This window comes from Medicago truncatula, chromosome 1 (assembly GCF_003473485.1).
Source record: "Medicago truncatula cultivar Jemalong A17 chromosome 1, MtrunA17r5.0-ANR, whole genome shotgun sequence".
Taxonomy (NCBI): Eukaryota; Viridiplantae; Streptophyta; class Magnoliopsida; order Fabales; family Fabaceae; genus Medicago; species Medicago truncatula.
In genome coordinates, this window is record NC_053042.1 from 38,864,725 (window position 1) to 38,876,732 (window position 12,008).

Genomic DNA, 12,008 nt, shown 5'->3' on the forward strand with positions numbered 1-12,008 from the left:
CAACGCTGACGTGACACCCTAAGTGAGGTGCCACGTGTCAATTTTTTTTTTTTTGTCTTGGGGGTTCAAAACTGCCAAAGAATCAAAATATAGGGGGCTGTTTTGTATTTAAATTAGTTAGGGGTCCATAACCGCAACTTTTAGAAAGATAGGGGTCCAAAAGTGCAATTAAGTCTATTTTAAAAAAACTAATGGAACTACTTCCATTAACTACATAGATTGCAACGGACCAGGATCTGCTGCTCTAGTAAAACACACAGTTTCACAAAGTTTTGAATTGTGACCATTGGATCTTTATTGGCATGGGACTATTATAGTATTATCAAACCATCCAATGGCTGAATTGAAACTGTGTTGTACTTTACAGCACCAAATCCATATCCAGATTGCACCAAACAAGTCTCAATTACGAGTAAATTGTAGTCTTCGTCTCATAGAATAACAAAAAATCTTACAATGGCAGAAATGGCAGTGTCTTTTGCTATTAAGCAACTGCTTCCATTGTTAACGGAAGAAACCAAACTACTGAAAGGTGTTCACAAAGAATTTGCAGACATTAAATATGAACTGGAAAGCATCCAAACCTTCCTTGAAGATGCTGATAGAAGAGCTGCAGCTGAAGGAGACAACACTACTGAAGGAGCCAAAATGTGGGTGAAGCAGGTTAGGGAAGTGGCTTTTCGTATAGAAGATGTCATTGATGATTATATGATCCATGTAGGGCAGCAACCTTGTGATCCTGGATGCATATCTCCACTCCATAAGGTTGCTCGTTTTCCCAAAACTATGACTCCTCGCCGTCAAATAGCTTCTGAGATTCAAGACATCAAGTCAGTTGTTTGTGGAATCAAAGAAAGAAGTGAAAGATATGGTTTCCAAATCCAAGGATCTAGCAGCTTTAGAGGAAACCAAAACGCCAAATGGAACGATCAACGAATGGCTGCTTTATACATCGATGAAGCTGAAGTCGTAGGCTTTCAAGAACCCAAAAATAGATTGATTGATTGGCTGGTAAAGGGAAGAGTAGAGCGCACTGTCATCTCTGTAGTTGGGATGGGAGGGCAAGGAAAAACCACTCTTGCTAAAAAGGTTTTTGATAGCAAAGAGGTTGTGGGACACTTTGAATGTCGTGTATGGATCACAGTGTCACAATCATACAACACTGAAGTATTGTCGAGACACATGTTGGAGAAGCTTTACGGACAAAAAGGAGAAAAACCTCCTAAAGGAATCACTGAAATGGATCGAGGTGCATTGATTTCTGAGTTGAGAAAGTACTTGCAGAAAAAGAGGTATGTTTTTGTGTTTGATGATGTATGGAACACAAGTTTTTGGGATGAGATTGAATATGTTGTGAGTGATAATAAAAATGGTAGTAAGATATTTATTACCACAAGAAATAAGGATGTTGCCATGTATTGTAAGAAATCTTCATTTATTGAAGTGCATGAACTACAACCATTAACTGAAGAACAATCAATTGATTTGTTCAATAAGAAGGCATTTCAATTTGACTTGGAAGGATGTTGTCCAAAAGAGCTCATTGATATAGCTTTTGAAATTGCTAGGAAGTGCAAGGGCTTACCACTAGCAATTGTGACTATTGGTGGTCTTTTATCTACAAAGGGGAGAAATGCATTTGAATGGCAGAGATTTAGTGAAAATATGACTGTAGAGCTAAGGAATGATTCCCATTTGACCAGAATAAAAAAGATTTTAGGTCTTAGCTATGATGATTTGCCTTTTTATCTTAAATCATGTTTGTTATATTTTGGAATGTATCCAGAAGATTATGAAGTTAAATCAAAGAGAGTGATTCTACAGTGGATAGCTGAAGGGTTTGTGAAAGAGGAAAGTGGGAAGACTTTGGAAGAAGTTGGAGAAAGATATTTAACAGAGTTGATTCGTCGATGTTTGGTGCAAGTATCCTCAGTTAGCATTGATGGAAAAACTAGAAGTTGTTGTGTTCATGATCTGATACATATGATGATCCTTGAAAAGTGTGAGGATTTAAGTTTTTGCAAGCATTTCAATGATGACGATCATTCATCTTTAAGTGGAACTATCAGACGCCTATCAATAGCAACAAACTCCGGTGATTTCAGAGCATGTATTGAAAACTCACATATTCGGTCACTATTTCTTTTCACAGATAAATCAAATTATTTAGAGGAATCCATCCTGAAAAGAATATTCAAAAAGCAGAGGACACTGAAGGTGCTTCATTTAGAAGATGTCGGATGTTTTGTTGATTATAAACCTTTTAGATGTCTGATCCACTTGAAATATCTAAGCTTGAAGAATAGATCCGGAAAATACCTATGCATTTCCAATAGATCCCGAAAATACACATATGCATTTCCCAAATGGATTGGTATTCTCCTAAATCTTGAGACCTTGGATCTAAGAGCTGCTTTTGGTTTTATCATTATACCAAAGGAGATTAGCAAGCTTAGACAGCTACGCCATCTTATAGGTTGCAGGATGTCTTTGTTTCATTTGAAGGATGTTATTGGATGCATGGAATCTCTACAAACGTTGAGTGGAGTGAAAATTGGTAAGGGTGGAATAGAGTTGATTAAGGAGTTGGGAAAGCTAAGGCGGTTAAGGAAGTTGAGCTTGAATGATGTGAGGGCAAGACATTCAAGCGCTTTATCTTCCTCACTGAATGAGATGCGACACTTGGAGAAATTACGCATTGTGTCAAGTAGCGGATATGATATGGTTCATGATGTCATTGATATGCATTTGGTTTCACCTCCACTACCTATGCTTCGAAATCTTAAACTATGTGTCAAGTTGGAGAAGTTTCCAGAGTGGATTCCTCAACTTAAAAATCTTGTTAAGTTTGATTTAGCATATTCCTTATTAACTGATGATCCAATTAAGTATCTAGAAAACATGCCAAACTTGTTGTCCCTCTCAATCATCAACAAAGCTTATGAAGGTGAAAGTTTACATTTTCATGATGGAGGTTGTCAAAATCTAAAGGAACTATACATTGGAGACTGTCCCAACATGAATTCAATTGTTATTGATAAAGGAGCATTACATTCTCTAAAAAAGTTTGAGTTATTCGAGATCCCCAACCTCAAGACTTCTGGAATCCAACACTTAGAGAAGCTTGAAGTTCTCAATGTTTGGGATGTTCCCCTTGCAGAATTTAATCTTAGTGAGGAAAATCAATCCGAAACTTTAAGGACTAAGGAGATAGAAATCACAAACCATCCAAATCGGAGAACAGGTGAACATTTTCTTCCATATAATTGTAAAACTCTATTGTAGCTAGCAGTCCTCTGGCAATATTTCTGGTTCTGTCATCAAAGTAAATTTTATTTTATTTTTCCTAATTTATTTATTTATTTTGCCTCACTTTATTTTTCTTCTGGCATATTCTTTGTATTTTTTTTTTATTCTACATTAATAATTATAAGGTTTTTATTGTGTTGTGCCTCAAGATTTTTTTGGTTGGAATCCTTACATCCTGAGCAGTCTAATCTCCACAATAGTAATAATTTGTTGTTAATCTGTAGAATTTTGGCGTCGATGATGATGGAATTTGTTTTCTCGAAGTGGACTTTTGCAAAAGTGGCATCCTTATGTTCTTGATTTGGCATGTGTGTTCCCTGTGGAAACAAAAATGTAGTCTTTCTTTAATAATGGTATATGGAACCTCAGTTATTGATTCAAGATACTTTGTTGTTTTTTATTTCAGATTTGAGTTGTTTTCCTTTCAAGGATTGTAAGACCTTAATTCTCTGTTGATCTCCCTTCTATCTATTTTAAAATAAAAAATTGAAGTTTTATGTAATTTATAATTTGCTGTACTAGTGTATCTACCTGGTTTATTAGGTTGACGATATCATTTCCGTATCAATGCTTTGTGCTATGCTACAATTATATATTTCTATTTTATTCGGTGACTGGGTACCAGAATTTGAATTATATATTTCTATTTTATAGCGCAAACATAGGCCAGGAACCGGGTAGCTTCAACCTAAATTTCATCGAAGTTTAGGATTTTGTTTTCTTCAATGGTATATGGGGATGTTTGAATGGATTTTTTTTTTTTTTGGTGTTATAGACTATTTGTGTTTGTTACTCATTCTCAAAGTTTGCAAGACGGAAAATTAAATTTGAATGAATTTGTACGAAATTCAATTGAGTTTCATTGGAAAAAGAAATTTATTGCCGACCATCATGGTTATTGGAGTAGTTTACCTCGTTGCAGCAATATTATGCAAAGCAAAATGAAAGCTTATCATTACAGAAATACCAAAACATACAGAGGTTTTTCTTTTTTGGACGTGGGCATCAAATCGAACCGCGGAACAGAAATACCACTAGGAGTTTCCTGAATCCATACACAAGTGCTTTTATGGTGTTGAGAGAATGATTCAGTAAATAAATTTAAAAAGACCATCACCCTATCAAAGTGCAGCCCAACCTTCATTGCCATAGCCTCTGCCGTTTACAGGAGTTCGCCTCAACAACTACTCCGCCAGCATCACAAATTAATGCAGACAGTCCCCAACTCCCATCCCCAGCTGGGCCTGGAGCATCAATATTCAGTTTAAACCAGCTTGGTGATGGTGGAGTCGAACGCACATTAGAAGTTAGGAACTGGAATGCCTACAATTTGGCTCTGCAGAATCAGAGCACTTAAATTGCCTTCAGTTTGCAATGGAATTATGTGCTCAGAACACCATATCAGCCGCACCAGGAATATCATATCCTTCAAAGCATCTCTTGTTCCTATTATAGGACTGATTTAGTCACATGCTCCGGTTCATTGACAATCACTTGTTCAATGAGCAAACATTAAGAGAAGAAGCAGACCACACCCTTCTCGTCCGGTTACAATCCATAAAATTAACCGGGAGTCTAATCAATTGTACAAGATACGCCACATAAGGTGAACATAACGTGAGATGGTCTTGAGATTCCAAAGTTTGGACCATATGTTCTATTTAATACTATGAGTTGCACATAGTTTTTGTCCTTGTAAAATCAGCATGAGTTTTAATCTATGGTCCTAGCTCTTTAGCATCCACTTTGTAGTATTCTCTGTTTTAATATCATTGTATGTCTTTTGGCAGTGAATTTGATTTTAGTCTTCATACTTTTTTGTGTGCTTGTTCTTTCAATATTGACTTGAACAAAATAAATGGGATGGTAGAGTTTTCTTAAGGGATGGTAGAGTTTTCTGGCGTCTCATTATTTGCTACGAATTTTGTATAATATAAAAAGACATGGGTTATTTCTAAGAATAACATCTTAATTTATAGTGCCCAATATATCATTAAATTCAAATATGAACCGTAAAAAAGATTTTAACTTGAAGTTATTCTTATAATCATTCAAGAAGCAAATTTGTTGAAAATATTCGGGAATGAAAATATAAAATTTGTAAAACTATTGTTCACGTAAGAGTCTTTTTTGTCCTTGTTAACAAGTAAAACCAACACAAATTTTAGGAAATGAAAATAGAAAATGTTAGGTCTAACTTTGAAAAAATTTAAAGTAGTAAATGTAATAGTGGAGATTTTAAAAATAAAAATAAAAAAGGAGTAGTTTTATGAGTTTAAGCATGCAAGAAAATTTGATTTTTCAGACATTTTGGCGTCTCCTCTCATTCCTACCAACCCTTCCATTTTCCTGTCAATTAACTTTTTGCAGGTGTTCAACTAATGGAACTGCAGCGCTACATTTTTGTTTTCGATCCTTTTAATTATGAAGTGCATCCACAATTTCTACTCCAAAATTCCTTTGAGCAAACATTAAGATCAATCTTGAATAACCTAGCAGCATTTTCAAGTTTGGTTGAATAACTTATAATAACAACATAATTTTGGAGTCACTATACTATCAAACCTATTTCGAACAACAACCCTTTTTTGTCTCCCCTTCTGCTGATTGATTCCCTTCTTGTTGTAGAACAACAGTCTTTCCATTTTCAATCCAGGAAGCATCGTCTTTCTTGAGCTCTTGAGACATCATAACCTTCCGGCTTAATATGTTGTAGATTTCTTTTACAACTGTTTGAAAAGCAGCAACTACATTTGATGAATCAAGTGCTGATGTCTCCATAAAGAACAAACCTTGTGCCTCAGCTAACGCCTTGCCTTCTGTCGTAGGTACCTCCCTCGCATCCTTAAGATCTGACTTGTTCCCAACAAGTATTGTCACAACGTTCATATCAGAGTGAGCTGTTAAATAATACACCAGTGCACTTAATCATCATTTCATCATATTCACAACCACCAATATATGCGAGTACATGTTTTTGAATCAAAGCAAAAACAAAAGGAAAAAACAACCATCAATATGTGTGTACATGTATGTCGAAGAATAACAAGACTGGCATAAAGATGCAGAAGTTCAAATTCAAATGAAAAGACACAATAAAACTTTACACTGTTGGTGAAGTAGCTTAAGAACCTAAAATGAAGAGAGTAAACCATTAGCCTTTGAAGTATCACTCTCTTCAATTTAGTCCCTAAAGTATATGCGAATAATTAGTCTCTTAACGTATATGACATCCCCTTCTTCAAAAAAAAAACACTTATATGGCATCCCTCATTTTAGTCTAAGTATATGAAAATATGGCATGTTAGTCCCTAGCATCTTAAAAGCATATATTAAAGTGACGAGTTCCATATACTTCAAAGATTGCTTACTCTTTCTAAAAACTTTAGAAACTAAGTTGGAGAAAGAGTGAAACTTTAGAGATTAAATTGAGGGTTTATTCAAATGAAAATTTGCAATTCAGTATTTACAAAATAAAATCGCCTCAAGGAAAAGAATGAAGAGGCATATAATTTTGTTTATTTACATATAGGACCATATAAGTACTATAAGGCCATTAAACTTTCCCCAAAAAGGGCCATTAATTTTCAGTATCATAAATGTTTTCTATATTGTACCAATGTCAAGTTTATTGAGAAATTAACAGTTCCTGATCATTTACCTCAAAAACATAGAAAGAACAAGAAAAATTTCAAGGCAAAGAAAGATTCAAAGATAGTTATAATTCTTACTGTGAAGTTCGTTAAGCCATCGACCAATGCTATCAAACGTTTGACGCCTGCTAATGTCATATACCAGAAGTGCTCCAACTGCACCCCTATAATATGCAGAAGTAACAGCTCTGAACCTCTCTTGCCCAGCTGTGTCCCATATCTGCGCTTTAACTTCCTTTCCGTTAATTTCCATTTTTTGAGTTTGGAACTCTACTCCTATAGTTGACTTTGAATTAGGATAAAATTCATCCCTGGCAAATCTTGCGAGTAAATTTGATTTCCCAACAGCTGAATCACCAATTAAGACAATTTTGAAAAGGTAATCCTCTGTCTTCTCTTCTTCATTATTAAATGCCATCTGCGAGTCCCAAGAGTTACTGACTTTCCGGTAGGTAGAAACAAATCAACAATAAACAGCCATCATGGATTCTGGCTTTCTCCAATACTAGAATATCAGATAAGATGAGAACAAGGATCAGAAACACAAGTGCAAAAACTACAAAAGAAAGCTGGAGGACAGAACACATATATGAGTGACAAACTGAATTTCCAAAAAATAAATCTCAAGATTATATGATATATACCTTATGAAGCAACAGTTGGGTGTTTCTAAAGTAGAGTGCATCCACCATCAGCATCCAGACCTCTGTCCAAATGAATCAAACTTTTCAGAATACCTGAAAGCATCAGTTTTTAGTATACAACCGTAGAAAAATTATACCCAGAAGGGAAGGAGGGGTATAAGTTTTATCTGCAAAGGTTCTGTTTATTCTATTAGTTTTAGTAAAGCTAGTGAGAATCAATTTTTCATTCAATAATACATAATTCTTTCTTGAGAAAAAAAAAATACTGCTAGTGAGAATCAAATCAGAAATAATCTTTCCCTGAAATACATTTCCATAAATTTATAACTATCACTAATAAAGTACAGATCTTGCAACATGACCAAAAAGTGGATAAGGGGATATCTAACTTTACAATATCAAAATCAAAGATAATATCACCCCTTAGTGCCAAAATGTTACTCACACATGATGACAAACGAAATTTACCATAGTTTATGATGGGTGAATACCAGAAAAATTTAGAGCCTTTTTAATTCTGTGAGGGGAAGATTTAAGAGAGCATAAAATTACAACTTACAATTTTTCAATGATATATCTAAAACATCATGTTCTGGAGGAGAGGGATATGGTGTTAGGCCTACTATTATTATTAGGCAGTTACTATTCATTAGCCTGCAATTATTATATTAATGTGCAACAGTTATCTATTAGGAGGCAGTTACGTATCTTGGCAGTTACTAGATAAATAGGGAATCTGAAGGACAATGTCAGTAGGCATTTTATTGGGGACCGGAGAACCAAGCTCTCATTCTTGGATGGAGAGACCCAAGACTCTCGAATTATTTGGGAATCTATTGGAATATTAATTAATATTAATTTGTATTTTGGTACCAGTTTCTATCATATGGCTACTTTTAGTGCTATCATTTTTTTCCCTGGCATACGGATAACACCTCAACGTATTACAGGGTGGCTTCGCACCCATGGGTTCCTTGTGTGCCTTTCCACCTTGAGGTTGCATATGTGAAGAAAAGAAGCACAAAAGATGATGAACAGTAATAAGTTGATAACATTTTCAGGAATGGAAAAGCATTGATCAAACGATCCAGAAGTCTTCCAACGAAGGTTATTGAACTTCCCCAAAAATATTTGCTTCATCATCTTGTTTTTAGCCTTCGTTAAAACACGATAAAAGGTTTTCTATATATTATGTTTTCTTCCTCGCATAAAATAGTTTGAAAGCAAAAAAAAAAAAGGCAGATTGTTAAGTCTTCTCCTAGCATAACAAAAATCAAAGCATGGATGCTAAATTTGTTGATGAGATTTATGCACAAAGAATTTCCAAATTAAGGTTAATAGTTATTTTAGCCTGCAAAAAGTCACTTCCCACAGCCCAGTTATGGTTAGATCAATGAAGCTGCAAGCTTGATGCAGAGGGAAGGAAGTAAAACGAAAAAGATCAGTAGCTTTCTAAACATTAGCACAACTCAACCCACCAGTTTTTTTAGAGTGAACTTATTTGTCCCCTGAAAAACATTTGTTGGCAAATACAACTGTGACTTGCGAGTTTAATAATTCATGAGTCGAATCTCTAAAAGGTGCCAAGTCATTTGGGATAAGTTATTTTTATAGATATATCTAGATATAAAGTTCTGCAGGAGGTAAGGTCAACATATGTCAATACCTCAACAACTTTTCTCCTTGTTTTAACCTCAGTCCTTTGAACTCCAACTTACCCTTCGACCCTTTATAATATCAAACCCTGTTAATATGTCAAAATGTATTAGATCATTCTTGCGAAGAAATCAAAAAAAGGATACAACTTTAAGCATTAAATAAGACAGGTAGACCCGTATATATAACCAAAGGCAAGACGATATCAAGAATCGTGATTCAAAGGAGATGATTTCTATGGTATCGGTAATCCATGTAACTAACACGACTAAAGTGTTTGCAAACTTCTTGCCACAAAATTTATGATACAGAGTGAAACCACACAAATGGCTTTATATCTAGCACATCCCAGGACATTATATCCATTTGGGCTTGAAACAGGACAAGGCAAAGGTTTTTGGAGTTTGGACCTCTAAATAAATTTTGCTTCGCAAACTAAAAAGGATGTAGAAACCTTTAACAACAAACAAAAGCCTTTTCTCATTAAGTGAGGTCACGTCAGTTACATGGATGAAAAGACGCTGTAATATCCTATAAAAAAAAAAATAGGCTATCCAAACCTCTTTTAACGGGTTGGCTTATGTTTTTCTTGAGATATGTTATTTAGAGACAACAAAATTGATGTAGTATGTCGACACGGTATAAAACACACTCATCATGAGTGTGTTAAACCTAAGATGAGAGAAAAGGCAGACCAGATAGAGAGAAATTAATAATATATAAATGATGAGAGAAATTGATCCCTTCTCTATCTCAAATTATTGGACTGTCCTGTATCTAATCTACACTCCTAACCGATGCTTCTATATGCTAAAGCAACTTACTTTTTAATGCTTTCATTTCTAATTCTACATTATCCCATATGGGATTTGAACTCTGACCCTCGGGGTTACAAAGTCAAGCTCTTACGACAGAGCTGACACCACATGAACGGACATTGGTCCAGAACGAATGTGATGATATGGTTATATACAATCAATGTATGAATTTCAGTAACATGAAATCATCCAATCCAACTATGTATGTATGTATTTACTCGCAACAAGTTAGGGAATTACACAATCTAATAATATAATAATAACAGAAATGAAAAAGCAAAATCGAGTTGAGACAAGTTTATTATATTAATGAATGAAATTGGGGTGGGGGTATGAAACGCGAACACATTTCAATAATATTATATATACCGTGATATGAAATGATGATGATGATTATATGCGATTGAAGGAGGAAAGGGATTTGGTTTGAAGAAGAACGAAACAAATCAAATGAGAAAGAGAAAGAGAAAGAGAAAGAGAAGGGATCTACCGTTCTATGTGATTTCAACGTTTCTTTGCGCCTCAGGGAAAAACTTATTACACTATTAATTATTTCAGTGCATTTCGTTCGTTTACTCTCCTCTCTTTTTTTCTTACAAAGTTAATGGCATCACTTTTATGATCATGAGAATCAATCAATCAATCATACCAAAAAGATAAATGAATTTTTGTTTTTTAAAAAGTACATTAAATAGTTGTTTCAAAAAAAAATATTAAATAGTTAAAGATATAATAAGAAAAATAACATTAATATTTTATTAATATTATAAAATAAAATATAATTTGAGACAAATTGTTTTTCAATACAACATATAATTTAAGGTGTATACACTCTACTAATGTACAATAATCATTTTTAATCTAATAATTAAGATTATGTAGCGCACATAAAGAAATCACTGGGTCATTTTAATTGATTAATAAAGATCATAATTTAGATGGGTGAGAAAAAAAAAATTGTGAAGGGGCATCACACAGAGGTTTGGGATTGAATCACGGATACCTTAGTTATTTATCTTAGGTGAATTGTTAATCACTAAACTATTTGATAAAAAAAAATGTGCATCTGTTAAATATTAATTGTATTAAATTATATTTCCTAAATTAAATCGTTGTGTTTATTTCTTATCTATATCTTTCTTATAATAACATCCGATAAGAAAACTGTCTAAGAACACTTGTTATACAATATCTCTATCAGTTGAGTTAAACTTAATGAGAGACTATACTCAAAAATATTTGAATGTGATGTTAGGAGGTCTCTTCCACCTCAACTAGAGATATTGGATTCAAATTATGTTATAGAATCGTGTTATATCTCTTAAAAAACTTTATAATCAATAAATATCTTGCAAAAAAAAATTAATTTCTGTTTCAATTCTCTTATTTTCTTCTCATCTTCGTGTTATTTAAAATACTTGATGTGAATTGTCGAAGCAGTAGTTAATATTAAATTCTTCTTTTGATTTATTTGGTACCTAAAGAAATAAAACTCTGGATGAGGATGGATCGAAAAAATATATCGTATTAATTTTAAAAAGTTTCTAAAATTTAATGACTATTTTGATATGGACGATGAAAGAAGTTTTTAACAAAAGAAACTAACCCTCTAATGTAAAATTTAAATTATATTAGAGGGAGGATAAGGAGACACACAATGTCCTGGCCAAACATAAAATAAAGAAGACACACAATCAAATTTAGCATATAATTATTGAGTGGTGATACATGTACACCCCCATGTGGCAATACATCTCTTACACCCATACAAAATCCTGACATGTGGCAAGGAAAAGGGAGAGGAGATGAAAGAGAAAGTATGGTTGTGAGATAAATTTATCAAAATGTCCCTAATACATGAAGTATACAATAGAGTGTATGATTAAAAGGTGTTCATGTAACATTTTCCATAATTATTAGACACACAA

General features: G+C 33.9%; 2 protein-coding genes across 8 annotated transcripts; one reads left to right on the forward strand and one right to left on the reverse strand.

The window, feature by feature from the left end:
- Positions 1 to 216: 216 nt before the first annotated feature.
- Positions 217 to 3,811, forward strand: LOC25484591 (disease resistance protein RPM1). The gene is made up of 2 exons (XM_013613444.3): positions 217 to 3,244; positions 3,534 to 3,811. The coding sequence occupies exons 1-2, from the start codon at positions 457 to 459 to the stop codon at positions 3,548 to 3,550; spliced, it is 2,805 nt and encodes a 934-aa protein (XP_013468898.3). The 5' UTR covers positions 217 to 456; the 3' UTR covers positions 3,551 to 3,811.
- Positions 3,812 to 5,665: 1,854 nt separating this feature from the next.
- Positions 5,666 to 10,727, reverse strand: LOC25484592 (ras-related protein RABA5a). 7 transcript variants are annotated; one of them, XM_024781531.2, is made up of 5 exons: positions 10,571 to 10,727; positions 9,273 to 9,350; positions 7,607 to 7,699; positions 7,041 to 7,467; positions 5,666 to 6,209 (listed from the first exon to the last, which is right to left on the reverse strand). In XM_024781531.2, the coding sequence occupies exons 4-5, from the start codon at positions 7,378 to 7,380 to the stop codon at positions 5,875 to 5,877; spliced, it is 675 nt and encodes a 224-aa protein (XP_024637299.1). In that variant the 5' UTR covers positions 7,381 to 7,467; positions 7,607 to 7,699; positions 9,273 to 9,350; positions 10,571 to 10,727; the 3' UTR covers positions 5,666 to 5,874. The 7 variants fall into 7 exon arrangements, with proteins under 7 accessions (XP_024637299.1, XP_039684817.1, XP_024637304.1 ...); XM_039828883.1 differs by having other exon boundaries at positions 7,041 to 7,380; positions 7,607 to 7,668; positions 10,571 to 10,718; XM_024781536.2 differs by having other exon boundaries at positions 7,607 to 7,668; positions 10,571 to 10,718.
- Between the last annotated feature and the right edge of the window lie 1,281 nt (positions 10,728 to 12,008).

Coding starts and splice junctions, on each gene's coding strand:
- LOC25484591 (XM_013613444.3), top strand. CDS start 457: ATGGCAGAAATGGCAGTGTCTTTTGCTATTAAGCAACTGCTTCCATTG.
- LOC25484592 (XM_039828883.1), bottom strand. CDS start 7,660: ATGCTGATGGTGGATGCACTCTACTTTAGAAACACCCAACTGTTGCTT. Junction 7,381..7,606: donor CCCAACTGTTGCTTCATAAG/GTATATATCATA, acceptor TGGGACTCGCAG/ATGGCATTTAATAATGAAGA. Junction 6,210..7,040: donor ATGGCTTAACGAACTTCACA/GTAAGAATTATA, acceptor ATTATTTAACAG/CTCACTCTGATATGAACGTT.